Source organism: Lindgomyces ingoldianus (assembly GCF_010093535.1).
Source record: "Lindgomyces ingoldianus strain ATCC 200398 unplaced genomic scaffold BDR25scaffold_27, whole genome shotgun sequence".
NCBI classification, from domain to species: Eukaryota; Fungi; Ascomycota; class Dothideomycetes; order Pleosporales; family Lindgomycetaceae; genus Lindgomyces; species Lindgomyces ingoldianus.
Genome location: NW_022985188.1, coordinates 849332 through 875194, shown reverse-complemented (window position 1 = coordinate 875194; position 25863 = coordinate 849332). Strand labels below are relative to the sequence as shown.

General features: G+C 45.2%; 5 protein-coding genes across 5 annotated transcripts; 1 reads left to right on the top strand and 4 right to left on the bottom strand.

Moving 5' to 3' along the window:
* Positions 1-880: 880 nt before the first annotated feature.
* Positions 881-1834, bottom strand: BDR25DRAFT_344698 (uncharacterized protein; the record flags this gene model as incomplete). Its single annotated transcript, XM_033693967.1, has 3 exons — positions 881-1283; positions 1488-1556; positions 1756-1834. The coding sequence occupies 3 exons, from the start codon at positions 1832-1834 to the stop codon at positions 934-936; spliced, it is 498 nt and encodes a 165-aa protein (XP_033544839.1). The 3' UTR covers positions 881-933.
* A 1625-nt stretch (positions 1835-3459) lies between these two features.
* On the bottom strand, positions 3460-5189 carry BDR25DRAFT_266464 (uncharacterized protein). The gene is made up of 2 exons (XM_033686990.1): positions 4331-5189; positions 3460-4279 (listed from the first exon to the last, which is right to left on the bottom strand). Exons 1-2 carry the CDS (start codon positions 5069-5071, stop codon positions 3497-3499), a joined length of 1524 nt encoding a protein of 507 aa, XP_033544838.1. The 5' UTR covers positions 5072-5189; the 3' UTR covers positions 3460-3496.
* A 6146-nt stretch (positions 5190-11335) lies between these two features.
* Positions 11336-11787, top strand: BDR25DRAFT_358251 (uncharacterized protein; the record flags this gene model as incomplete). Its single annotated transcript, XM_033695916.1, has 3 exons — positions 11336-11474; positions 11527-11564; positions 11611-11787. 3 exons carry the CDS (start codon positions 11336-11338, stop codon positions 11785-11787), a joined length of 354 nt encoding a protein of 117 aa, XP_033544837.1.
* A 45-nt stretch (positions 11788-11832) lies between these two features.
* On the bottom strand, positions 11833-12530 carry BDR25DRAFT_358250 (uncharacterized protein; the record flags this gene model as incomplete). Its single annotated transcript, XM_033695915.1, has 4 exons — positions 11833-11977; positions 12033-12137; positions 12185-12295; positions 12355-12530. The coding sequence occupies 4 exons, from the start codon at positions 12528-12530 to the stop codon at positions 11833-11835; spliced, it is 537 nt and encodes a 178-aa protein (XP_033544836.1).
* An 887-nt stretch (positions 12531-13417) lies between these two features.
* BDR25DRAFT_266462 (uncharacterized protein) lies at positions 13418-25692 on the bottom strand. Its single transcript, XM_033686989.1, has 4 exons — positions 25329-25692; positions 25075-25232; positions 14483-25021; positions 13418-14424 (listed from the first exon to the last, which is right to left on the bottom strand). The coding sequence occupies exons 1-4, from the start codon at positions 25384-25386 to the stop codon at positions 13741-13743; spliced, it is 11439 nt and encodes a 3812-aa protein (XP_033544835.1). The 5' UTR covers positions 25387-25692; the 3' UTR covers positions 13418-13740.
* Positions 25693-25863: the final 171 nt, after the last annotated feature.

The following is a 25863-nucleotide window of genomic DNA, read 5'->3' as shown; positions in this document are numbered from 1 at the left end:
GGGAGAGAAAGCCTTTCTTATACCCTTATTAGCTAGAGAGATGGGGCTTGCGCCACTAAAGCTACTAGCAGGGGCTTGCCCCTGTCAAGGCTCTCTCCCCATCCTGTCTGAGCTTGCTGAGATAAAGGGCACCGTTGAGGGGGACCAACGCTAATTCATGCTAGGCTTAGCACACATTGAGTTCGCTTATCTGTCCAGCTCACTGATCCAACACGTTATCACTCATGCTAACAGCGCATGAGTGCTTTCCGAAAGAGATGACCGGGATGCTTGTCATCCCCTCACATGTTCGGAGGCTTGACAGCCTAGGCACGCTGTAGGCATTTCCCTGGAAGTGGGCGCCTAAGGAATACATATTGCGTCTATGCCTAAAAAGAAAGTCTATCGCACACATCTATTTACCTCCTCTTGTGCTGTTTAGAAGCTACATTTTCTGGCTTGATGAACCATGGCGAACTACAGACACTATGTTGGTTCCCGGAGTGGGTCCCGCTCCGGGCCGGGGGCTGGCCTCTTTCCAGAGCTCCGATCTGTGTGGCCGTGCTTGGAAACATTTTAGCGAACATTTGCATAGAGTGGCGACATCTGATGCTTGTTTCGGCCTCTTCCTCCACACCCAAATAACTAATTACTGCGCCTCCAGCGCAAGCTCCTGGCCAGAGCGGCTCGGCCGTCCTCCCTGCTAGCGATGGCAAACTATAGAGAGCTTTGGGAGCACCGCCACCTGGCCTTCCCGCTTCTAGATTTCCCTTAAAATATTAGTCCTACCTCGGCTGAACGTTTCCCCGAGCCGTCCAATGACCGCATAGCTTAGCAATCGCAGCTGAACCACCTGCATCCACAGCCTCGTCAAGCTGAGGATGGACAACACTCATCTGAGCGCAGGTTTGCTTCCTTCTGGCGTTGTGCACGTTTGTTTATCCCTCCTCCAGACTAACGCTTTCGTTGACCCCTATCCATATCTCCAACCATGCCCGAAAGTGACCTTCGCCTGCTCGCTCTTGATGGCGGTGGCGTCCGCGGCCTGTCGACGCTGCAGACCTTGAAGCAACTGATGGAGATCATCGACCCGGAATCACCGCTGAAGCCTTTGCGACTACTTTGACTTGATCGGGGGTACCAGCACTGGCGGGTCAATAGTGACTGCCCTGCCATGCTGAATGCACCGCTGACGAGAAGCACAGGCTCATAGCAATCATGCTCGGTCCGCTGCGCATGACGGTCGACGAGTGCATCGACGCTTACGTGTCGCTGTTGGACCAGATCATCCAAAAGCAGCGACACTGGTTCACGATCAAGGGCCAGGTCCAAGGCCGATTCGATTCAGGTGAGCTAGAGAGGGCAATTAAAGAGATTGTTGCGAAGCAAGGCCTAGCAGATGATGTGCTGTTGAAGGATGCCTCGGGTGCGAAGTGCAAAGTGTAGGTAGCGGTCTATCCGCGCAAGGCTACGACGCCATCGACCAGTTACCCCAGGTTCGCGCGTACCACCAGCAGCGACACGGGCGACACGGTGCGGCCGACCAGCTATCGCTCGACTAAGACATGGGAGGCAGGCTGAACGATGTCAGCAGCCTCATCTTTCTTTAATCCCATTACTGTTGGCGATTTTGGAGGGGTGTTTGTCAACAGAGCCACAGGAGCAAACAACCCAGTGCATAAGGTGTGGAACGGCCTAAGACATGTACCCGCCTGGCTCGCTTAAAGACAAGGTTAAATGCTTAGTATTGATTAGGACAGGCGTTCTGTTGCTTACGCTGTTCAAGGGCGACCTCATTAGTATTAGCTAGAGTCTGCTGGCGATTACCACAGAGCGGAGAAGACGGCGGAACCATTTACATGGGACAAATCAAGACTAGACGAGGCAGGACAACACTACCACTTTAAAGTGCTGAGAGGACTAGAGGATATTAGGTTAGAGGACTTAAAGCGGAAGAATGCAATTATTGCGGCAACAGACTAATATGTAAGGACGGAGCTCTGTACCACTGCGCCAATACAACCAAAAAGGTGCGAATAATCAACCAACAGTTGATTCTGCGTACAGAATAGTATATATACCCGTCGCGCGTAAGGACCATCTCGGCCTTACAGAAGAGAAGTATCTACTAAGCTGTTGCATACCTAAATGTTAAGGTTATTCTGTGTACATAATATAGGCCTGTATAACAAGCTACAGTAAAGGGCCTCTTATAGGAATAGAGAAGGATTAGGGTAACATCTACAGTAAACTTTACTGTAGGGAGATTGTGCCTGTAGTGCCTATTTTTATAGAAGATAGAGCCATATCTTATACAGCTAGGAGGACTTAAGCTCTGCACTGTAACGATTCGCATGAATCGTTCCATTCAAAGTTACCTGACGAACCTACATCCGAAGGTTCCGCGTATCTGCCCCGACCCTGCCCTGCCCCCTGCGCTACCCCTATCTCCAAGTATCTAGCTGCACCTCTCCCCTTAGCTAGCTTACCAGTTTTCTGATATCCTTTCGTACGAGGCCTATAGGTGTCAATAGAATTCCCAGGTTTCTGAGTCCCCACGCACTCCCATATGCCTCTGAGTGGATTCACACCGCATTCGGACCCATTGCCTTGCCTGCGCCGTTACATACACAATAAGCTTAGAATCCTCTGTATAGTATAGCTAGCTAATTTACCTAAGTTAAACCTAATTAAAAACGTATAGAGGATCCTAAAGGATTGCATCAGCAGGAGGTTTCTAAAAAGAAGTATATTAATATGCAGAGGAAGATTAGAAGCTTAATCTATCTAACTTTCTAAAGTATGTAACAAACATAAGAGAGCGCTGCATGGCTGTAATAGAGGCAGGAGGAGGCTATACAAAGTAGTGAAAGGCCTCTAATTCTCTATATTATTAAAAGCACACTTGGCAGAATTAAATCCTTAATTAAGAGCATTAAAATCGTGAGATTCATCGTCAAATTTGGCCCCTAAGTGGCGTTGACAGCCGGGGGTTGTGGGAGGGGCAACCCGTACATGAGCCCCTTGTAGATTCGGGAGCGCCAAGTTTTTTCGAGACCGAAGTGACGAGCGTTGGATCGCAAATCGCCAAGGACAGCCTCGTTTAGTCCCCGGTATTCGACACCGAGTGCCTGGTTCCAGATTCATCTAATCTGATCGTGGTGACTCGGGGACCTCTTTGCGCCCTCCTGGCTAGAAGTGGCGGTATCTGATGCCAATCTCAACCTCCTTCATCTACCAGAACGTGTTCAACCCCCCTCACGCAATCTGAGCGGGTAGGTACCAGGAGGTTCGAGCAAAATCTCTAACCATATTAAATCTCGCCTAGACCCAGAACCAGGCACCGGGAACGGGATCCAATGTAGGAACCAAAACGGGACCATTAGCTAACTAGGTACGACCAAGTTAATATCCAAAGAATAAGAAAGGCACTATGTATGCATCACTTCACTAATTAATTAACAAATAAATGGGTATATACTAAGCCTTTATCGGCTATGCGTCTGCTAGAACAATATCATTCAGGTTTCAGTCCCTCCAAGAACCACGGGCTATATATCTCCTCCACCCATTTAAATATCACCCTCAACGCCTCCAAGATAGTATAACATCCAATAATATCGGCCGTAGTGCCAATATCCACAGCATCAATAAGATGAATCTCATGTGCTAAGTCACTGGCAAAGTACAACTTCCAGCGCGCGTCCACAACCAAGAGTAGAGGGAGTGTCATAGACACAGGATCCTGGATGAGCTGGCGCAGGCGGTTGAAGTAGGCCATTGTCCAGACGGATAGTTGCACCTCCCCGTTCTCACTACCGCCGTCGGGGGATTTTGTCTCGATGCCAAGAACAGCTGGTTCGTAGCAGAGGGGAGAGTAATCGGAGGGGTTGCAGGTACGCTGAAGTTTTCGGGGAGATGCAGTCAGGCGGTTGATGACGTTGGCCGTAGGTATTAGCGGAGGACCAAGGGTAACAGCAAAGTCGATCATCTTGCCCTTTAGAAGCTCGCCGTATTCGTTGCCTGGCACAAGCTCCTTGATGACACGCGCAGTGGTGATGTTGTAGTACGAGAACCCAGGGCGACCGAGCACAGCTTGCTTCAGCATCTGGCTGTGCACAAGTTCGTTCCAGCTCGGTTCGTGGAGGTGCTTCGTTTTGCATGCTGAGGTCTCGTTCCGAATGTCCCGCATGCCTTTGAATTCGTCCTTCAGTTCTTCGTGCGTCTTGCCGTTCGGTGTCTTTGCCATGTAGTCCTCCAAGTCGTCAAGGTCACCGTTGGAGTCCTGTTTCACCTCAGTCTGGCGAACTGTTAGCAACGAGACTGCGATTAGTGTTCTTTGGAGATGTACCTCGATGCCTAGCGGGATGACGCCTTTCGATCTCCTTGCCAGCGCTTGAATTGTCTTGTACAATGTTTTCACATCCTGAGGGACGTCTGTGCTTGATGTCGCCGTCTTAGAGACCACGGGCTTCTTCGCGACTTTAAGATCGACCATGCGGCGGGTTGGGCTGCGCGACCGCTTCGAAGTCGTTGATTCATGGGCAGACTCAGCTTCTGTATCCTCGCCTGCTTGCTCCTCGGATACGCTGGGCGTCAGTATCGGCGCTGGTCTGGTGTGCGGGTCTGGAATTGGCAGCGCTGGAGGAGCTACCCGCTTCTGACGAGTCGGCCGTGGTGTCGTATTAGGGTCTATGACATGCTGCGTTCCAAGCACAATATGCTCCACTGCCGCTATGACATCCTCCACCGGTGGCGCCTCCTTCGTTGTGATACGCGCCTTGCCTGCCGTCCCAGTCTGCCTGCTCGACTTCCTCGTTGGCGACCGCTGCGACATGACGTGCGCTACAGCGTTGAGGCTTCGCTGTCGCTTTTGATTCGGCGGATCGATCTCGGAGAGCACAACGCGTCGTCGTTTCGGTCGTGCGAAAGATGCGCATATGCAGGAAGGTGGAGAGGCTAGGTAAGTCTCAGGTGCGGGTCGCCTTCGAGGCTTCTGCAAATACTCAGCAGGGATTTCGGGTTTGGGTGGCGGCTCCAAATCGCCGCCTGCAGCGTGGACGTCGGCCAGCCATGTGTTCGTGCAGTCCATAGGCGCAACGATGGGGAGGAAGCGGAGCGATACAATGGGCGTTAGGTGTGCATGTGTTCGGAGGAATATGCGGGTGGAGAGAGAGACAGTAACAGAGAAAGAGGGAGTCCTTATTGTGATGTGAGTTGTTGCGGAAGCTGGTTGCTGGGCCAGGAGGTTGCAGCTCGGTCATACACGCTAAAATCTCGCTTGTCGGCTAAATTTCGGCCAATGTATCCAAAAGCTCGCGCGACACGGGAAAACTTCCTCCAAACAGCACCCACCACTACGTCAGGTCGCAGCCTTAAAACTCTCTAAAAACTCTTTAAATTAAGCGCTATTTCTATCTAAATAGAATTCTTAAACCCCTATAGCAGCCTAAGTACTTGCGTAAGTCCTATTCCCCTTATTATTTAGCTTACTTACTTTTAGGTAGCGCCCTACTAAAAAGTAAGAGCTTAGATATTGTATCCTAATTGTATCTGCAGTAATCCTACATTAATTATTGTACGCTCTATTATTTGCTGCGTTGTGTTCTAGATTAGGTGCAAAAGACAGTACATATAAGTACATTTAGGATATAATTCCCTAATTTAAGTTTATACTTAATATTATCTAGGATAGTGTCTAAGACAAAGAGATGCAACTTTTTATTAAGAGTAAAGAAAGCAGTGTAGCTGCTTAAGTTATCTAAGGCTTTAATTCTTTATATACTAAGTGTTAGTGCTAAGTTAATAATTATAGAGTAAGTAAGAATTAACTCTAGATATAATTCTTACCTTAAGTAATGTATTCTAATTATATCTAGCACTTTATCTCTAGTTGTTCTAGTCTACCTAAGCATGTTTGCAAAGCACATGCTCTGCTAATTATTAGAAATTAAGCTAAAAGACAGAAGAAAGCAGCTAAACTTTAGATTATTAAAGGTATACATTCTAGATATAATTCCTAAATTTTAGTTATACATTCTAATTATATCTAGATACGTACAAGGCAATTATAGAGACTATTTAACAGGCAGCAGAGAATAGTGACAAGGATGCTAGGCTTGCTTTGCGTTAGAATCCTGTATGTTTTGCTACTTATAGGATACATTACTAGAATAGCACTAATTATATCTAGCTGCTAAAAACTTAAAAAAAGATTTACGCAGATGCCTGCGCAAAGAAGAAGCAAGTTACTGCTAAAAAAAAGGTAGTTAAGGCAGCTAAAGGTAGTATAACTAAGGTAAGATACTTTTTAGATATATTTTCTAAATTATATTTTAATTATATCTAGTATAGAAAGAAGGTTAACTTAGAGGATAATAACTATAATCTAAATAAGGACATAAAGGTTAAAGATAGTAAAGTAAGTTAGTTTTAGATATAATTTTTAAATTTATATCTTAAATGTATCTACACTTACCTTTTTAGGCGTTTAACTATAAGGTTAGCTGTGTTATTTGCTATAACAATCTTAAAGTAAGTATTATTTAGATATTATATATAAAATATATCTAAAAGTCTTAGTCTTCTAACAACCTGTTTACAATCTATGTTGCTAAAGGTGTAGAGATGCCTATAATTCTAGGCAAAACTTTTAAGGTATGTAGATATATTCTAGATACATTACCTAAGTTTAAATACTAATTATATTCTAGTTACCTAATATCTTAGCCCTACTTTATATTATTTCTGTTTATAATAATAGTTATAAATCTCTGTGCGTAAACTGCAGTAAGGTAACTAACACGCGTAGGGCTTATAAGCATAAGTGTTCTCTGTTTAAGATATAATTCCCTAAATTTTAGGTTATGTATTCTAATTATATCTAGAATGCACTTTTAATAGGGCCTATGCTAGCTGTGACTACTTCCCTAAGTAGGATGTACCTGCTAACTAGTATACAGGCCTAACTCACAAGGGTATCCTGCGTAGGCACATTTAAGCAGATAAGGAGTAGTTCTAGATACAATTACTAGATATACATAAAAGAAGCTATAAGAATTTAATTTAGATGCATTACCTAGGGTTTTTTTTTTAAGCAGCTTAAGCTACTTTTTAAGGATAAAGATTTTATTTAGATATAATCTAAAGGATTTTTTAAGCAGCTAAGGCTGCTTTTATAAAAGGTAGATTTATTACAGATACAATACCCCTGCATTAACTTAGGTGTTTTATTAAAATATAATTCTAGAGCTAATAGCTTTCTCTAACCTAAAAAGTAATTTAAATGCAATACTTTGTTTTTAATGTTTAGAAAGTAAACTACTTAAAAGCTAAAATTAATATAATATTAAAACTAATTTATATTACTTAATGTTTTAAAAGTATTTTTTAAAGGTCCTAAAAGTAGTTATTTATATAGTTAATGTTTACTTAACTGCTTTATCTTTAAATCTAATAATAATTATGTTAAGAATAATACTAATAGGTATAAAATAAAAAGCGTAGGTGTATATTATAATGCTAAACATAATTAAGAATATATTATAGATGTGTTTATAATCTATTTAGCTACTTATATCTACTTTTGTTATCTACATCTAAGTCCTCTATAGCTAAGCTTATTGCTAGATAACACTCCTTATATTAAATCTTAAAAGCTAGGAGCTCTATTTAGTGTTTTTTAAGCTTAAACTGCTGTATATCCTATTTATCTACCACAGTTAGTAGCCTTAGAAGTGACCCTTACAACAGAATGTAGCGTAGCTTTAAAGGCAAACTAGTTAAGCTAGTAATAAGGTTAGCAATGCATTTAAAATGTAATTTAGTTGTATCCTACTACTTCTCTAGAGAAGGGACACATAGAGACAGGGTAGATCTAGAGTAGGTAAGCAATGTATCTAATATGTATCTAATATGTATCTAAACATACCTTGTTAATTTTAGAACGCAAGACAGCAACTTAGCAGACAAGACAGACACTCCACAAGACTTAATTAGTGCCTAAGAGCTTTGTTTAGCTAGCTAACCACAGCAAGCACTACCAGGTATATTACTGCTTAAGGTAGCAGTAAACAGCACCTAGTCTTTACCTTCCTTTATAAGATTAATTTCTTTTATTCCTATAATCCCTTACGCTGCAACACGCTCTAGAATGTATTAAGAATTAATTCTAAATACATTTTAAAAGCTTACTTACTTTTACAAAGCATATGCTCCTTGTACTGCTTATTTATTAAGCAATTACAGTAGGTGTGGGATACACCTTTGTCCTAGGCAGTACACTCCTCTATAATACATTAATCTATAGACTAGGCCCTAATTAGAATGTAATTAGTATGTATTCTAAATTAAATTAGAATGTAATAACAAGTAGAACGTACCTAAAAACTGCAGGCAGGAGATGCTGCTAGGTTCTATAAGCATAAGACACATTTACTGTCTGCTTAACACTATTAGTGTGCAGGCGTTGTTAAAGGAAGTTAGAAGTAGAAATATTAGAAAGATTTAGATTTAATCTAGTAGTAATTATAAAGTGTTTTTTATAGCAGGCCTACTGCTAAATTAAATTACATTTGTTCTCTAAGATATAATTAGCAACATTATAAAATGCATAATAAATAAATTCTTAAAATATACTAATTAGCAGATCTAGGATCTAGTAATATTTAGTAGCTAATGCCTCTAGTATAGTAACTATTTAGGTATAAACAGAGTAGCAAGTCTATCTAGGCCCAGCAGCTCTCTTAATACTACGCCTAAAGTAGACGCAGCAGAAGATAAAAAGTTGCCTTACTTACTACCTCTAATTATAGCTGTACAGATTAATAGACTAAAGCTAATGTGTAATACCTGTATATAATTAGTATCTATTCTTATTAGTTTTAGCATAATACAGAATGTATCCTATATCTACTTACTAGCTAGTTGCTTCCTATCTATATTAGCAACTAAGGCTATTAAGCCTTTACTATGTAAGTATTAGAAGTAGAGTTGTTTATTTATTATCTTAAAAACAAGCTTATTAATACACGCTATTATACGCTAATAAGTAACACGCCTAGCGCTATTAGTAATAATATAAAAATATAAAACGTCTAGATACATTAATAATACATCTAGAATGTATATAGATCTATAACTTACTCTTCTTATACTTTTTACTTTATAATACAGCAATAATCTTATTAAAGGCGGCGTTACAGATACATTTAAAAGACATATTAATCTTAAAAGACTCTTATTAGAGTAAAAGCTTAATCTGCTGCTTATAGCAACAGATAATTATAACCCTATTAGTATCATTATAGTAGCTTTAGATATAGCGCTAGATATATTAGAAATGCATTTTAAATGTATTTATAAAATATACTTACCTCTTCCACTAGCAAGAAACGCTGCTGATAATACTTAGCTAGTACACCACAGGTGGTCTTGCCTTAGGGATAGGCAAGTAGGCGTTCTTAGTATAGAAGACACCTAATTTAATCTTTATTTACAAAAGACTAGTAAATCTAAGAGAGAGTAGCTACATAGTAGTTATTATAAAATTAATAAAGCATTAGGCTCTGCAAGAACTAGGCTATAGCAGTAGGTTTAGTTCTAAATACATTTTAAATACATATAGAATGTTTTTACTTACTAAGTGTTATATTAGGTGTAACATAGTTAGCTATTACTCTAACTAAATAATTAATAACGTCCTCTAGAGCATAACTAGGAGAAGGAGGGCAACTAATATATGTCCTAAATAAAACAAATATTGTAATTAGCTTATTAATCTAGTTATTAAAGATAATAAGGTAAAAATAAAGAGCACAGCTGTTATATTAGACTATGTTTTCTTAGCCTTGTAGATAGTTAATACCTAGATACATTAAAAGTTAATTTAGAATAGATATATAGCTATTCTTTAAATAGACTTACTGCACATTTAGCGCTTTAAGATGCTTAGCTTAACAACACTACAGTATTTAGGTGCCTCTTAAGGTACCTTAACACTACGCACTAACCTTTTTAAAAGAGGCTTATTAAAGGTATTAGGCAGAAGCTACTTATAGAAGTGCTTACTACACTCTTCTAGAGCTGCGTAATAGTTCTTATAGGCTAAGTAAAAAGTTAATCTGCTATTTAGGTCCTAGATATATTAGAAACTTATGCTAAATGTAATAAAAGTGTTATAAGAATATATTTAAAAGTAGGCTTACTAGAAATCTTAGCTACTTAATTATAAGCTTACAGCTCTCTACTTATAAATTATAAGCTTTATATATGTTAAACTTAGTCTATGCCCCCTAGAAAATTACTATAGATTTACGCCTCTTTAAATCTGTTTTTAATATATTATTAATTATACAGAGCTTTGCGTAATAAGCCTACATTAAATCTAAAATCTATTTATATTACATGTTAGATAGGTCTAGATGTAGGTATTCGCAGCCACAGAATCCTGTGCACTAATATTCAGCACAGAGGGCATTACACCTAAGGTAGGGTAAGTAGACTAGGCAGAACAGTAAGACAACTTAGCACAAGAATTAGTAACCCTAATATAATAATAATACATTAGTAATAAATTTTTAAAGTATTCTTAAAAAATTAGCTGCTATAAGTACCTTTAACATTAATATAGCTTACTGCTAAGTAGAGTTATTATAATTAAGTACATAAGCATACCTATCTAGATGTGTATAGGGGTATTTAAGTAGGATCTAGCTACTGTCTATCTTATAGGCAATAATAGAGTTAACGCTTTTAGTAAGTGCTAGCTATACATTATCTTTCTTTTATAATACACTTAGAGTACATTTTAAATAAATAATAAATGTATCTTAAAGCTTACTTACTTATACATTAAGGCCTATAGGCTTAACTTCTAGCAGGGGATAGCTACGCTCTTTAGCAAAGGCCTTATTCTTATCCTTAATAATAAGGTTCTGCGTATTAATAGTAAGATTGTTAACTAGGGTTTAAGCTTACTTAACTAGGCAGTAGTATTGCTAGATAACTTCTGTAAAAGAAGGCATAAGAGAAGGTACAGTATTAAGAGACATTAAAAATACAAATTGTTAAGTTTCTAGATATAAAAAGGCTTATTGCAATTGTATTCTAGAATGCGCTAGATATGCTCCTAATTTATAATTAAAATGTACTTACACTGCTATTTACGTCCCCTGCTTCTGTTGCAGGGCTATTACCTTTTACATACTAGCTTTGTAGCTAAAAGATAACCTTACATATACAAAAGTTAAGCTAGACATAAAAAAGTTAAGCTAGATACAAAAAAGTTAAAAGCTAACGCAACACTTTCTGCTTTTAATTTCTAACGCTTGGCTGCTCAAGCGAGTTTTTAGCGTGTATGAACGAACTGTACGCACCTGGGCCAGCCTCAAACAGCCATGCCGAGGTTCGAGCTATTCCAGGGCCCGTGCACAGCTTTCAGAAGGAGACCCCCACAAAACACCCCCTCCCAAAGGACCCCCATTCACTATACCGAAGTCATCTAAGAAGGCCCTAGATAGCAATTTGAATGCTTACCAAATGCCTCAGATGTGAATGCAATGTCATCGTGTTCAAGTCAGGGTAAAGTCTACACATCTAGCCCGAAAGTTTAGAAGATGGAAACGGTGGGAGGTTACAGTCCCAGCTATTAACCAACATCCTTCCCTATCCCCATCCAGTATGGGCCTACATCGGGGCACATACCCTGCCATACCAGTTATGCCCAAAACCCCGTCCAAAGAGTGTGCCCGGAGGAAGAGAGGTAGGAAGGCGGACAACAAGCGTGGTGGCAGTGTGGAAGCTTCTTAAACACCCGAATGACAGGGAAAGGCTTGAGAAGACGGGAATGGAACTTTAAAGCAGAGTCATAGTAGGAACAGATAGTTGCCCATTCTGAGCTCGTGGAAGGTTGGGCTTGGTGCGATGTGCAATGTTACTTAGTGTGAGTTCCGGTTGAGGGGAGGTATGAAAAGGACTTTCTAGATCAAGGGTTGACAATCTAAGTCCTGTAGCAGCCATAAATAAACTCTAGCCTTTGCAAATAGCTCCAAAACAGAATAATTCTGGCATGTTTTAGTATACGAAGTTCAGAGCTGAGGGGCAGCCAAGCCTTGCATCGCGTTCCATTTACTCTTCCATTAATCACACATTGAGACCTACTGAGCCCGAGCAAAGATCGACTTAATTAGCCAAGCTTCGAGTAAACTAAGTCGCTAAGCATCCAAGAGCACTCATAGCGCCATATGCACTACAGCAGTTTCGCAGAACAGAATATGCCTCTTCATCCTCACAATCCTCACAGGCCTGCCCAATCCTACTATTGATGGGTGTTCTAGAGTTATGTTAGACAAGTTAAAAACAGGAGGGGAAACATACTCTAGGATACGGAAAAACAGCTCTCCCTCAAAAACTTGAAGTCTGTAGGCAAAGGATTCAACATCGCGAATGTAGAGCCAGAACAAAGTGTTACTAATATCACTATCCTTTTCAGCCACATCTGCATTGTCGCCTTCGAGAGAGCTCTCAGGGATCTGCGGAAGCCTGCCTTCCATCATCAAGAACTAGAAAACTGTTAATATATCCCATAAAATTATTAGAGAAACATACAATGTGGCCATGTCTGCCAATTCTAGCAAAGTCATCCGGAGACTCAGTGAAGAGATCACCCTTATCCTCATCCTCTGGTACCAAGTCATCCGTTGCAACAATTGCATAGTCCGCAACAGTCTAACTCGGGTCCAAGTGCAGCTCAAATACCACCAAGCAGTCGTATTTAACGTCACCTATGATTCTATGATAATGTTGTTAAAGCCAGTAATGAGTCGGGTGGTCAATTTATCTACACTTTTCGCAGATATGGTGAAGCAGTATATTCAAAGAGGAGCAGGTAACACGGGACGATTACCTGCTGTCCTCGGAGGAATCCGACGTGAAGAGACTGCCGCGTCGGTCGGGGGCCGCTCGCAAGTTTAAAGAAGCAAAGTATTCGAAGAGGGGCAGGGAATCAGGCCGACACGGGGAGTGGAAAAGGTGAGGGACGGGCGCTGAGGGTGAGGTCAACACCCTGGATGCGACTTAATTATATCTGAAAAGGAGGCCAGAGAGCTGGAGTGGAACCCACTGCAGAACTAACAGGGGAGTATTCTTGCGAATGCAGGGGAGTGTTAATTCGTCTATCAAACACGGATATGTGGTGTTTGGGACGAATATAGAAAGCTCCGAGGTGAATATATATATGCGTGATATATCCTCTCCAGTGCCAGCGAGTCTTCCCTTGCCCGCCGACTCCACTATACATCTACCGACCTTTGACCTCCAACTTCCCTTACGAGTCTTCTAAGATGAAGTATGAGCGCTTGTTGAGCTTCGAGATCTGGAGGCTTTTTGTCATAGTATGCCTGCATCCGCTTCACACATGATGCTAAGTATTAAAGGGACTCTTCAAACTACCTTTTAAGTAACAGCAGGAATTGTTTTCCATTTGAATTCCAAACCATGCAAGTGAAGAACAGAATACAGTGGTTTCAGAAAACACCATACCATACATTCATAATCACAGATCTCTTTTCGACCCGGAGGCGAATTCCATACTCCACACTACACCCCAGTCACAAGTAACCACGTAAAGACTCCATAAAGAAACTGAATAGTCCCAAAAGACATACGGCTCGCAGACCCCCCAAAAGAGAAAAGAAAAGAGAACCAGAGAACCAAACACACTTGATCCGCACCACAACGCCAAACCCCTTTCCTATTTCCCACTTACAAATACGCCATCCAAAGCGGATCTGTCTGACACAGTTTGACCGGATTCACCGCAATCGCCACCAAATCCACCACAGTCTGATTAGCCGGCAAATTAGCGCCGCCAGGCAAGCTTCCAATACTCGTTGCCCTTTTCACTACTAGATCGCTATTCTGCTGCACCGCCTCACGAAGCATATCAGGTCCAAGCGGCTTGTGTTGCGATGTGAACCAATGGTTCATTTCGTCGCGCATGAAGATTGCAAGTTGCATGTCGAGTTCGCCTTCTGGTTCGATGAGACATCGGGCGACGGTCATGACAGCAGATGCGAAGATGCCCTCGAGGTTGAGGGGTCCCATGAGTGTTTGTAGGTTGGGTGTGAGACGGAAGGGGACGGGTTCATTGTTGTGCAGGATGGGCTTTCCAACCGCCATAGACGGGATAAGCTCGGAGCCCCAGACGCGTCCAGATGCGCGGGAAATGCTGAGTTTGTGCGGGTAGCGTGTGTTCATGTGCATGACGTAAGTCATGAAGGTGAGAGCAGCGAGCTGGTATGAGAATGTGCGGCGGAAGAGCCAGAAGTCCGAGAAATTAGGATAGGTGCTTCGGAAGTAGTCAGACATTACAGTCTGGGGAACATATTTCTCCTGCACCGCAGCAAACGTCTCCAATCGAATGCTATTAGCGTGCTCAATGTTCTTCTGCATTTCGTTATTATTTATCACAAAACATTGTTTTTTTCAGAAGAAAAACACTCACAGGTTGTAGCGCTCTCAACTTCTCAATACTGAACAGCACAGGCTCGTCCTTGTTGACGCCATTCTTCCTGCAATAATCTTCGAAAATGCCTTGCATGTTGATGTATGAAACATCATCCTGCACCATGCGCACACTTGGCGTGATTGGTATCATAAGAGGAAGATGGAACTGGAGATTCCTCCTCCGGCTCTCCTTGCGTTTGGATAAGATCCCATTGAAGATCCTGAACAACTGCAGGATCCTCTCTTCCCTCCTTGAGCTCCTTGCAGCGGGGAATTGGATAGCAAAGGGGTGAATACTTCCGTCATGACCTCGAATCTTAAGTCGACGGTGACAGATACCAATACCCCGGACCAGGTCCACATCAGGCAGGAAGCGCTCAATGCGAACAAAGTCCGAGTTCTTATCGCGATGCTGCAGGTACTGTCCAGGCACTTCGACGTCATCGAATTTGAGGAATCTGAATTCGTTGAGTTGGTGTGTGTAGGACTCCAGGGGCACAGTAAGCTTTCTTCGGTCTAGCCGCTCCTCGAATCGATTCCTCCATATCCGCAGCTTCTGTATATACTCATACATAGTGGGTTTATGAGTGACAAAGTCAGCCTCGAATGCTTTGCGAATGTGAGGCGGGAGGACCGACTCGGCGAAGCGCGTGATGTTCGCCTCAGTCGACGCAGGAAGGCGAATTTCCTGTGCGTAGAAATGGGGTTGGCGGCCGACGTAAGACAAGCCATCGTTGAGTAGAGCTACGATAAGCCTATAAGCATCCTCATCAGGTGGGCACTTGAAGTTCTTCTGGATCTGGTCAAGCATAGTCTCCATTGAAAGTGCAAGGAGAGGGAACGCAGTCTTAAGGATAGCAGAAATGTCCTCCACATGATCCCATGGCTTCTTCGGGGGTGCGGGAGTGTCCGCAGCAGTTCCTTTTGGCGTGCCCTGGTTCCCTTCGCCTTTCACAGCGCCGTTCGGTGTGCCATTCACAGTGGGCTTGGCGTTTCCGCCGGCGGAAGTCGGTCGATTGCCACTTGACGCTGAGCCAGGGCGAGCATCCGGGGAGGCTTGCTTTTGCGCCGGTGAGCCTTGACCCTGCGCTTGTAGTTGTTTGGCACGTGCAGCCTTCTCTTTTGCTTCTTTCGCATCATTACTTTTCTTAACAACTGCCAAATCCTCCCTTGTCATCCTAAGATGACAATAGAGAGCTTGAGGATAAGTCTTGGCCAATTTCCCAAGGATCTGACGCGCAATTGGGGCTTCGGGTCGAGATAAGCTGTTGAGCAGTTGAGGGATATACGTAATCCAGTACCATGCGGGAGTGTCACCCTTAAATTCCTCAAACTTCTCAGCTAGTCGACGCTCAGGATTGTCTAAGCTGAGTAACCACAGTACACGTCCCAGTAGCTTCCTGGACTTCGCATTCTTGAACTGACTCGCGGCCTCGAGGTAGCAACTGAGCGCAGCTTCAGCCTTCTCCAAATTCGTAGGGTCTTCTTTGAAGAGCATATCGTTGTACCGGCCCCACTCAGCCCAGGCTTTTGGCAGCTTGATATCGAAGAAAAGCGCACTACCGAAAGCATCATTGGCTTCAGTTTTCTGTCCCAGCTTCGCAAGGAACATTCCCTTGAGTGTGTAAAATTCAGCCTTCTGCTGTGGACCAAAGTAGTTGAGGTTTGTGTTGTTGATAACATCGAGGCCGCTATTAAGTTCGGTGCGATTCTGGTAGTGACACTTCGCTTGCTCTCGAAGCTTGAGGAAAGCTTCCTGGATTTCAATGTTTGGTAGCGTGTATATTCGACTAAGTTGCTGGATGCAGACATCGGGAAGGTTGTGCTTCCTGGCCACATGAGCGAACCTATTGATGATCCAGGCCGTTTCGTGGTATCCACGGTAAGCGAAAGAATTGCCGCCGCTATTGTTGTTTTGGGGATTTGGTGGGAGCAGCTGCAGATAGACACCATTGATCATCTGGAAGATGTGCTGGCGCCATGTGACTAAATCTTGCCATGCATTGATATCGTCCCAGAAATTGGGCAGGCGATCACGCCAGGTACTGAGAAGCAGCTTGAGCTCTTGCGACTTGTGATCAAGGTTAGCTTGAGTGGTCTGCGCGAGGCTCTGGCAGATAACGCTCGCGTCGTGGAGCTCCACTAGTTGCTGAAAATGCTGGAGTATCGGAATGTGAGCATTTGTGATGCGGCGTGGCAACTGGTGCCATTTCCGGATGGAGAGCTGGATCGATTCGTCGCAAAGTCTGTGGAACTCCGGTTGCGTTTCCAACTTCGCGTGCAGTTTGAGAAGTGACATGAATGTCTGGAAGAAAACTCGTCGGGGTGTAGGTGCATCACTAACAGCCTTGATGATGGAGTCTAGCTGTTCTCGTTGCTCGTTATTCTGCCAGGCCTCGAAATGTCTCCAGGTTGCCTCCAGATACAGGTCGTTAAAGTTCTCGTGCTTAGCAAAATCGCTTAAGACCTCCCACTGCTGTAATTTTTGGGCACAAATCACCCAATGATCTTCCCAGAGCATATATTCGCCAGTTGAGAAGGGTAGAACAGACGTACGGGCTTTGATCTGAGCAGCCTCATACATCTGTTGTGCCTTGTCCCAAATGCCACATTGCTCATACGAAAGAGCCGCGTTACTCTCAATGAATTGACATCGTCGTCGCCAAGTTCCGTAGAAAAGATCATCTTCTTGCAAGCCGCTATAGATCTCAAGGAGAGCATCGAGGTTGCTCTCGCGAAGTTTCTCCGTGTCCACGATCGGGGTGATGGCTGAATCTTCCATGTAAACAGCACCAGTGTACCAAGCATTATAAGTTCGAGCCAGATACTTCATGATATGGGGCGGGAACTTAACACGAGGCCGTGCGTGGACAACAGCGTCAAGCATTGTCGCAACGCAATTCGGTCGCTTGTCGATCTGGCGGGAATGGTAGTCCTTCGTAAGTAGCGAAGCGATACCCTTTTCCAGGTCGTTCTGGTCGTCTTTCGTGAGGGCCGTCCAAGCCAAGGGAAAGAAAGCAACCCAAATATTATGTGCGAGATCGCTATCCGTATGCTGTAGATGCCCAAGTGGTTCGAAAATGTCGCGGATCTTGACATCACCCAGTTGAGCGCAGAATCGCCGATGGTTGCTTACGAAGATTTCCAGTTCATCGTCGACCATAACGTCCGCGATCCTAGAGTCTTGCTTGTAAGTCCCAAACAAACTAGTTGGCTGCATGATTTTAAAGTCCTCGGAGTGTAGCTGGGCAGGTGCGTTCATCTCGACTGATCCGAACATCAAGTGAATCACCTGACTAAGCCAGAAGCTATCGCTAAGCGTGTCCCAATTTTGAGATGCCAGAACGTAACTCAATCGACTTGAAGCGGTCCGACTCAAGCTCTTATCGAATATCGTCATATAACGATTCCGCATATGAACATCTTGCGCTCGTGTTCCGATTAAGAAAGCATGTTCCATTCGAACTGTAAGCTCTGACCGCGTGATCTTCGCGTCCTCGTAGATTCGGATAACTAAATCGAGGAAGCGAGTCAGCAAAGTTGTGTCTGGCCGGTGCTCAAAAAGTAGCATCTTGCTCAGCACTGCAGTCTTTTCCTTAAGCGTTGGTACTGGTTCCGTCGAGTGGAAGATCCATTGCTCTACCAAATCAAGAATCTTCATGCAGACTGCGTTACTCTGGGAACGTTCGACAAGCGAAGCGAGGACGCTGAGATAGGGTCGTCGGTTCTCTCCAAGCTCGTTCATCCGTAGGGCAAGAATATCGACAACTTTAAGAACCAAATCAGTCTGAACCTCGACTTCGCAAGGATCCGTGGGTGGATTGGCACTGTCAGGGCGCATTCCAGGAGGTATGCCAGGCTGACCAGGCATTCCGCTATGGGCGGCAAGGTGATCTTTCGCCATCTTGCCTTGAAATGCCTTCATGATCTGGGGGATAATTTGCTGATTAATTTCTTCCGGACGCTTCTGGCACAGAGTCCAAAGGATGTTGATTGCGGAGACATAAGATCCATTTGACAGGGCCTCTGTGGCAACCGCACCCAAAGCGTTAACAAAATCTGTCGAAGGCGTATCTTCAGAAATACCCTCTTCATCGGTAACAGGCTCTGGCATAACATCCAGAATGCGCTTCAGCAATGGCTGTAGGAAGACGGTCCCATCGGCGTTCTCGTCAGCTGCATGAAGACTCGCCTGGACATCTGCGTTCTCGGAGCGGACAGCTTTATCCAAAATCTTCTGCAACCTAGGAAGGCGCTCGAGAATCCACTCATCCGGCTTGACATTGACAATGACTTTAACGATCTGGAGCGTGTTGATCATTCGGGTGTTGAATGCCTCTACCTTCTCCTCCTGTTGCATTTCCTCAAGGAGGATCTCTTCAATCTTCTTTGATAACATGAGATCAAGATCCAAGTCCCTCCAGAGACGAGGCGAAAGGAGATCATGGAGTAGATGTAGGGCTTTCTTGCAAATATCGGCAGTTTGGGTAGCGTTAGGGCTAGGATTCGCAAGCTCTTTGGGCTTCGGTGTGGCGACAGGAAATCGCTCTGGTAGATACGCAATGAACTGGATGAGATACTTGATGAGCACCATGCGAACACCGAAGAGAGCCACAAATCCTTTTGGAAGGGGGCCAGGAGGAATAATCGACCCATCAGCCCTCCGTTTGACGGCTTGTGGTGACTGTGACCCCCTCTCTACCGTATTTGCAGGCTCCCTCGCAGTCCGCTCTTCCCAGGACCGAATGAGGCTAATGAGATTCAATGCCAACTTCTTAGCTTCTGTTGAGGGATTCGGTGGTTGGGCAATCTTCGAAAGTGCCGTTATGATGATTGAAGAGAGCGGCTCTCGAGCCTCGTAGAAAAGATCTGGGTGTCGCACGAGGAAATTGAAAATGCTCATCAACTGTTGTAAGTTTGAGCTCTCCTCGGCTAGAATCTTGCGGGGGAACTGTGCCCATCGAGGAATGGCTAGCTTTTGATCACCACCCATTCGCTTGCTCAACACAGGTGCCAAAAGCTCAAGAGCCTGCATTACCAAAGACCTACCCTCATTCTGGTGGGCTTTTAAGAGAGCCTGGTATACCTGGATGGCAATCTTCATCGGTGTGTCGTACTGAGCTATGAAGAAGGCGATCAAGACATAAGCCGCATACTTATTTATGATATCCTCCAACCTAATGTAGTTCCACGCAAACTTGATGACGTCCTTACGGGCTTCTTGGATGAGATTCGAGTGATGTTTGAGGAGAAGGGTCGTAAGTTGGAGCAGCTCCATTCGCGAATGGTCCACACCAAGCTGAGCAGTTTCTTCCGAGGTATCGGTTAACGACTGTGGTAGCCACAGTCGGTTGTGAATCTTTTCGGTCATACCACGATCCATCAACTTCGTCCCCTTGGCTTGTCCAAAAAGGTGATCCCAATTGCGTTTCACATCCATAGCGAAGATTGGGTTGACGATGTTCCGGAATATGAAGGTCTTCGTCTTTTGTGACGTGTTCCGCGAAGTGTATAGATCGATACACTTATGAACCATTGTCTTCCAATACTCTGCCGACTCGTTCGATATCATCTCCTTGTAAATGAAGTCAAAGAGCCGTGGACAAATTTTAAGCTCCTCCGAGGTAACAGCGTCGACCAGCTCAAAGAAGAAATCGAGGTTGTTCGGCTCTTGCATAAGATAGGTCGTGAACACCACCATGATCTGCTCGCCAGCTTGTTCGGTCGCGAGTCGGAGTTCGGGATCCATGCTATTCCGTCGAAGCTTCTTTTCCAAGGATTTGGCGGCCTCGAAAAGGGCCTTCCTCAGATTCTCTTGGGAAACCAACCATTTACTCGACCCTTCAAACTGGCTTATGGCAAAAGCAACGTGAATGGCGTTGAGTTGCGCCTGGCACTTCTCCTTCTCTGATCCTTCAATTTCAAAGGTGCTCAAGAACTTGGGAACATCCTCCATGACTTCCTTTCGAAGCGGACCACTAGCCTCATTCTCAAGTAGCTGGGCAAAGAAGCGACCTTGGGTCTGATCCTTCATATTCGGCGCAAAGAAATCCCAAGCATCCTTGGGATACATGCACAAGTACCTAATCAGTGGCGCTCGGAACGGACTGTAGTGTGTGCGTCGCAGAGCAGTCTCGAGTTCGATGACCTTCTCCGTGATTTGTTTAAGGAATGTCGCCGCTGCCGGGGGTAAAAGATGGAAGACGTTGAATATTCCTGTAACAATCTTCATCTTCGGATTCTGCTCGACCATAGTAAAGGAGATCTTTTGCAGGCTGACTGGATCTGCAATGGTCTTCAAATGGTCCAGAAGACGAGTACCAATCTCCACTTTGAAGTAGTTCGTCAAGAGCTTCAAGAGGCGAGCGAGACCATCAAGACCCTCAATTGACAATTTCCGCGGATCTTGGAGGTTGATAAGAATCGGTCGGAGTCCACTTTGAAGAACATCTTTTGGCAGTTTGCTTGATGCAGATATAACACCTGACAAGCCTTGGTTCGCTGCTTCAATAACCTCAGGAGATTTAGAGTAGAGGCACTTGAAGAAGACGGCAATGATGCGGAGGAAGGTCTGGTTTGGCGGGGTGCTGTTGAATTCGGGAAAGGTCTGGGCAGTTGAGAGAAGCCGAATGCAAGCTACTCGCAGGTTAACAATGTGTTCAGCATTCCGTTGCTCGAAAGGTTTCGTAGCAAGACCTTCATCCTCCGCATCAGCTAGCGCCAAGGATTCCATCAAGAGTCGCGTGAGCTGATCGTTGAATTCGAGGATGTTATTCTTGAGCTTCAAGCAAAACGTTATCGCGTCGATGTAAGCGATCTGAATGCTAAATGGCAACGCTCGAAGTGGTTTCGTCCAAATTGGTACCACGAGCCTATCTTTGACCGGCATGATAAGCTCATGCACACCAAGGCCAGTAACCTCAGCTAGAACTTGGAAAGCTCTCTGAGTGGCCTCGCGCACGTTTTTGTTCATGTGTGACAAGTCGCCAACGAACTGGCCGCAAAGCCTCAACAGCATGTTGTTCGGTTTCTCAAAATCTTCCTTTGACGTCGGCTTGTGGCATTTTCGGATGAGATCCTCCAATAGTCCTTCAGCTTGGACACGAGTCTTCGAGTCGAGGTCAACTGGCATGTCCTTCATCACGAAGTTCAAAGCCCTTATGAGTTCGAAATGACGGGCAATCATCCAGCCTGTACCAAGGTCCAGTTTCTTGGTTATGATCTCAATACCACGAGTACCTCCAGACTTCATGAACCAGTCATCTCCGTGACAGTTGTGGCAGAACGTCTTGGAAAGCTCTTCGAAAAATGGGAACTTGTCAAGTTTCTCCTGAGACCCGAAGATAGCCTTCGCAGCATCGCGCATGGTCATGACTGCTTGCTCGGCCGCTTCTCGCACTGCCACGTGATCTGAAGCTAATGAGTCTCCGATAGCTTCTGCGATCACGTCGCTCTCGATGCAGACTGGTCCTTCTCCAGAGTTAACATCAAAGGGCTTCCCCCTATGTTTCATATGGGCAAAGCAATTCCCAACTTCTAGTAAAGTGAAATGCTTCGCAAGATTCGTAACAAATGCTTCGGCGTCGGATTTTAGGTCTGGAATCGAGACTGCAAATACGCAAGCTTTTAACAGCTTCTTCATTGTTTCTTGCTCAACGCCTCTCTTGATGATTGACTTTTCACGCTCAGAGACAGTCATAAGGTCGCTGCCGACGTCGAATTTCTTCGATACCATGTCATTTGCTTGAAGGCGGACAAGCTGCGCAAAGTCGTCCGGCAAATTGTCGAATCCAACCATCAGCTTTGTATGGGCCACAATAAGGCGGAACGCCTGTTGTTTGTGGAAGGGATCGGACTTCTTTGCTGCGGGTGGCTTTGGTATTTCATGTAGCTTTGCGATAGCGGTGTCGATACCTATTGCTGCAGGAAAAGCGCGGTCCTTCGTGGATCCAATTAGTCTAATATCGATCGATGACTGATCATCTGAATATGGTTTGAGCTCGAGCTCGGGCGGTCCAGTAATGAATTTGCGGTTGCGTCCACCGAGCTTTCCTAGGATTCGCATCGTGGTGTGCGCGTGGAAATGGCTGTACGGATTGGGCTTGAGGTGCTCCCACAGTGCAGCCATGAGTTCATCGATGACAGGTGCCATGATCGGGTCCAAGTAGTCGGCCGTCAAATTGTCAACGCAAAGTTCGAGAGTCCGCAGACCTTGCCCGACAAGTTCTGATCCAGCTCGCAAAGCTACCACCAGTGGCCTCATAAGGTAGCTGAGATGCGGCAGGAGATTACTAAGACGGGCTGGAACTGTAAGTGATAGCTCCACGAATAGATCTCGTTCAGCTGGCTTGCGCGCCGTGATCAAAAGATTGTTGAGCACGTCAAGCAACATCTCCAGAAGAGGCAGAATCTCCTTGTAGAGATGCTCGAAGCGCCCACCACCAATACTCCGGAACAGTGACCGTAGTAGAAGGAAGTAGTTCATTGGCTCCTCGGCCGTTGTGGACAGCTGAATCGATTTGGTGATGATCTTGCCGACGTGTGGCAGAAGGACCTGTTCATTCTGCTGCGAGAAAAGGGTGACCGCCATGAAGGAGAGCTTGAATAGCCGAAGAAGGATAGACGACTTTTTGACGTTCGCAGTTCCTACTTCTTCTATGCGATCCATCAAGAACTGTAATAGCATACCTGCAAAGCTAGGCGAGGTTGCTTCGCTTGCAAGCAGAAACTGTGGTACATGTAACAACGCAGGATGATTAAACATCATGTCGTAAAGATGGGGTATTTCGGACGAGAAAACCTCGTGGAATGTAGCTGGGTCGATGTGGTGGAATACCGTTGCGAATGTCTCGAGCAGCTCCTTCTCTTCCTTGCCACTAGACATCATATGCTGATTTGCCATCAGATCGCCTGGCGTCAGGACCTGTGTTTCGGAATTCGCCTTATCCAGTCCATAATAGCGGAAGACCTTCGCCCCTTCCCGGAAGAGCTTGATAAGCACCTCTACTTCCTCAGCGTTGTATCCAAAAGACACTTCGTGCCAATTGGCTGATGCGTTAGCGGAGTCGATTTCATCCTTGATCTTGGCAGGGTTGCAGGCTCGCAGCTGGTAGAACAGGTTCTTCAATCCGTGGAGGAGATTCTTGAAGAGGAACTTGTTGTCTGCAATGGGGTTGGAGCTCCTTTCGCGAGGATTAGATGTTTTGATCGGGGTAGCATTAAAGATATCAATCTCGTCCCAATCCGGTGGATGGTCCTTGTCCGCCATGTTGTTCTCAGGTAATGCATCGATCGACGGCTGGCTGTACTGTAATGAAATCTTATCCGCGTTGTGATACTGCCGGTTCATTGCTGCGAACTTGTCCCCAATCGCATTCAGGATCATGATCAAAAAGTATCGCGCATCTTCCTTCGGCTCCAGTTTCGCGATACACTCCGCCATGTTTAGTAGCAGCTTCGCACTCATGGTCTGGAAGCTTGTTCCCGGGAAGGTGTCGTGTAGGTTCTTGGTATAGACCTCTACGGTACGGCGAATCTGCTCTTTGGATAGAGTGTCTCTGAGATGGTGGATCAAGTCTGCAAGCATGCTATATGCCAGCGGCCGCATGGTTTCGTATACGGTCAACCCGTCTCCAATCAGGGTACGCTCATCTAGCAGTTCATCAATCTTTTTCAGAAAGATTTTCCGAAAATTGAAGTTTATTATATGCCGGATGGCCACCAGAAGCTCTTTCCTCGCCCCCGACTTTTCCCTAGGACAGTCCTTCAACAACCGCACAACGATATCCGGAAGCGTCGGAAGGAAGTCGTTTAGCTGCTGCGCGTACACCCGTAATAGATACGCCAGAAAGCTCATAGTCTTGACTTGGGCCGTGATGAACTCTCCGAAAGCTGCCCGGTTTCGAATATCCTTGCTAACGCCCGTGAAGATCCTCCCCTCTTTCTCGGCATCTTGATGTGCCTTCTCTTGGGGTTTCGCCTGAAGCAAGAGAACATTCTTGATTAGTGGAACGAAGAGCTTCACGTTCTTGTTTACGCAATTCCTGTAGGCCTGGAAGAGCGACACCACGATGATGGGACACTCGGAGAGAACCTTGAACGACTGCATGCCCTTCAATAGCATCCGCGCCTGTTGTTGTTCTGACCCAATGTCGCCTGTAGGTCCCGCATTCAGCGATATCGCAGGGGAGCCCGGCCGTGGCGATTGTGAATACTGGTGGTTGTTCGGAGTCGAAGGAACACCTTGGGTGGCAGGCGCCGGCGCTGGATTGTCGAATGTATCCTGAACCGCTTGCTCCATAGTCTCGAACATTTCTTGGATCAAATCCAAGAAGGGCTGTACCCGGTCTGCGAGGGCCTTCGTCTGAGCGCGCTGGAAATCCATGATAGTCTTCAAGCACAGAACCGCGTTGTCTTCATTTTCTATCCTGACCAGGCCCATCAGTTTGTCAACAATCTTTGCCGCATGAGGTTCGACGGCTTCGGTGGGGTTCATGGGAAGCTTATGCAGGATGTCCAGTATGCAGTTCCGTATGCGCTGTTTGCCAAAGTGTCAAGACGGATCACTATCACTAACAGAGGCGCACTTACCTGCTCTGGGGATGTAGATATAAAGATGGGATTCCCATCCAGAATCTTCAGGAACACTGGAACCATGTGCTGCAAGAACGAGACATACTGGGGCCCTTGAGAGTAGTTCTCTATATTATCTCGAATGTCGACCGCCTGAGCTCCTTTCGCTCTGAGATCTATAGAATAGTCAATACATAGACAACCACGTAGTGTACCATCGAGTATGCGCGTTCCCAGAATTGTCTCGCATGAAAAGACCCGAGTCGACGTACCTGAATTCGGGTCATCCAGTTTGGCCGCCATGGCCTCGAAATTATGATGGGTCGCCATGATTGCGAACGGCGCAGCTCAGAGCTGCCAGTGAATGTCTCCAAGACCTATGCAACGTTGCGGCCTCGGAGGGTGGAATGCGTTAGACGTGGTGGTTCTCGGGAAACGGTCGAGGGTAGGGGCATTGGTCCACAGCCTCGGTAGGTGCTTGCTGGGAAATGCCAGCTTCTTGAGGCCGAAAGACTAAATAAATGAGAGAAAAGAAATGGCCAAGGTAGAGAGCGCCGTGCTGATTACAATCATTACTTAAAAAAGAAAGGGGTGGTGTTGGTGGGAGGGTGGAATCACCCGCGTTGAACAGTCGCGCTCAAAAGTCGAGCTTCGCGACCACCGTTGCGCTGCGGATTTGGATTTGACCTGGAAGGATTAGGTAAGCTGTCCATTCACGTGACTTAGCGTTTACCCTGCCGCCTGCGCTTGCTGGGACCAATGAGAAGCGAGAACCGCCAACTTCACTTTCTATAACTTTCTTTGAGC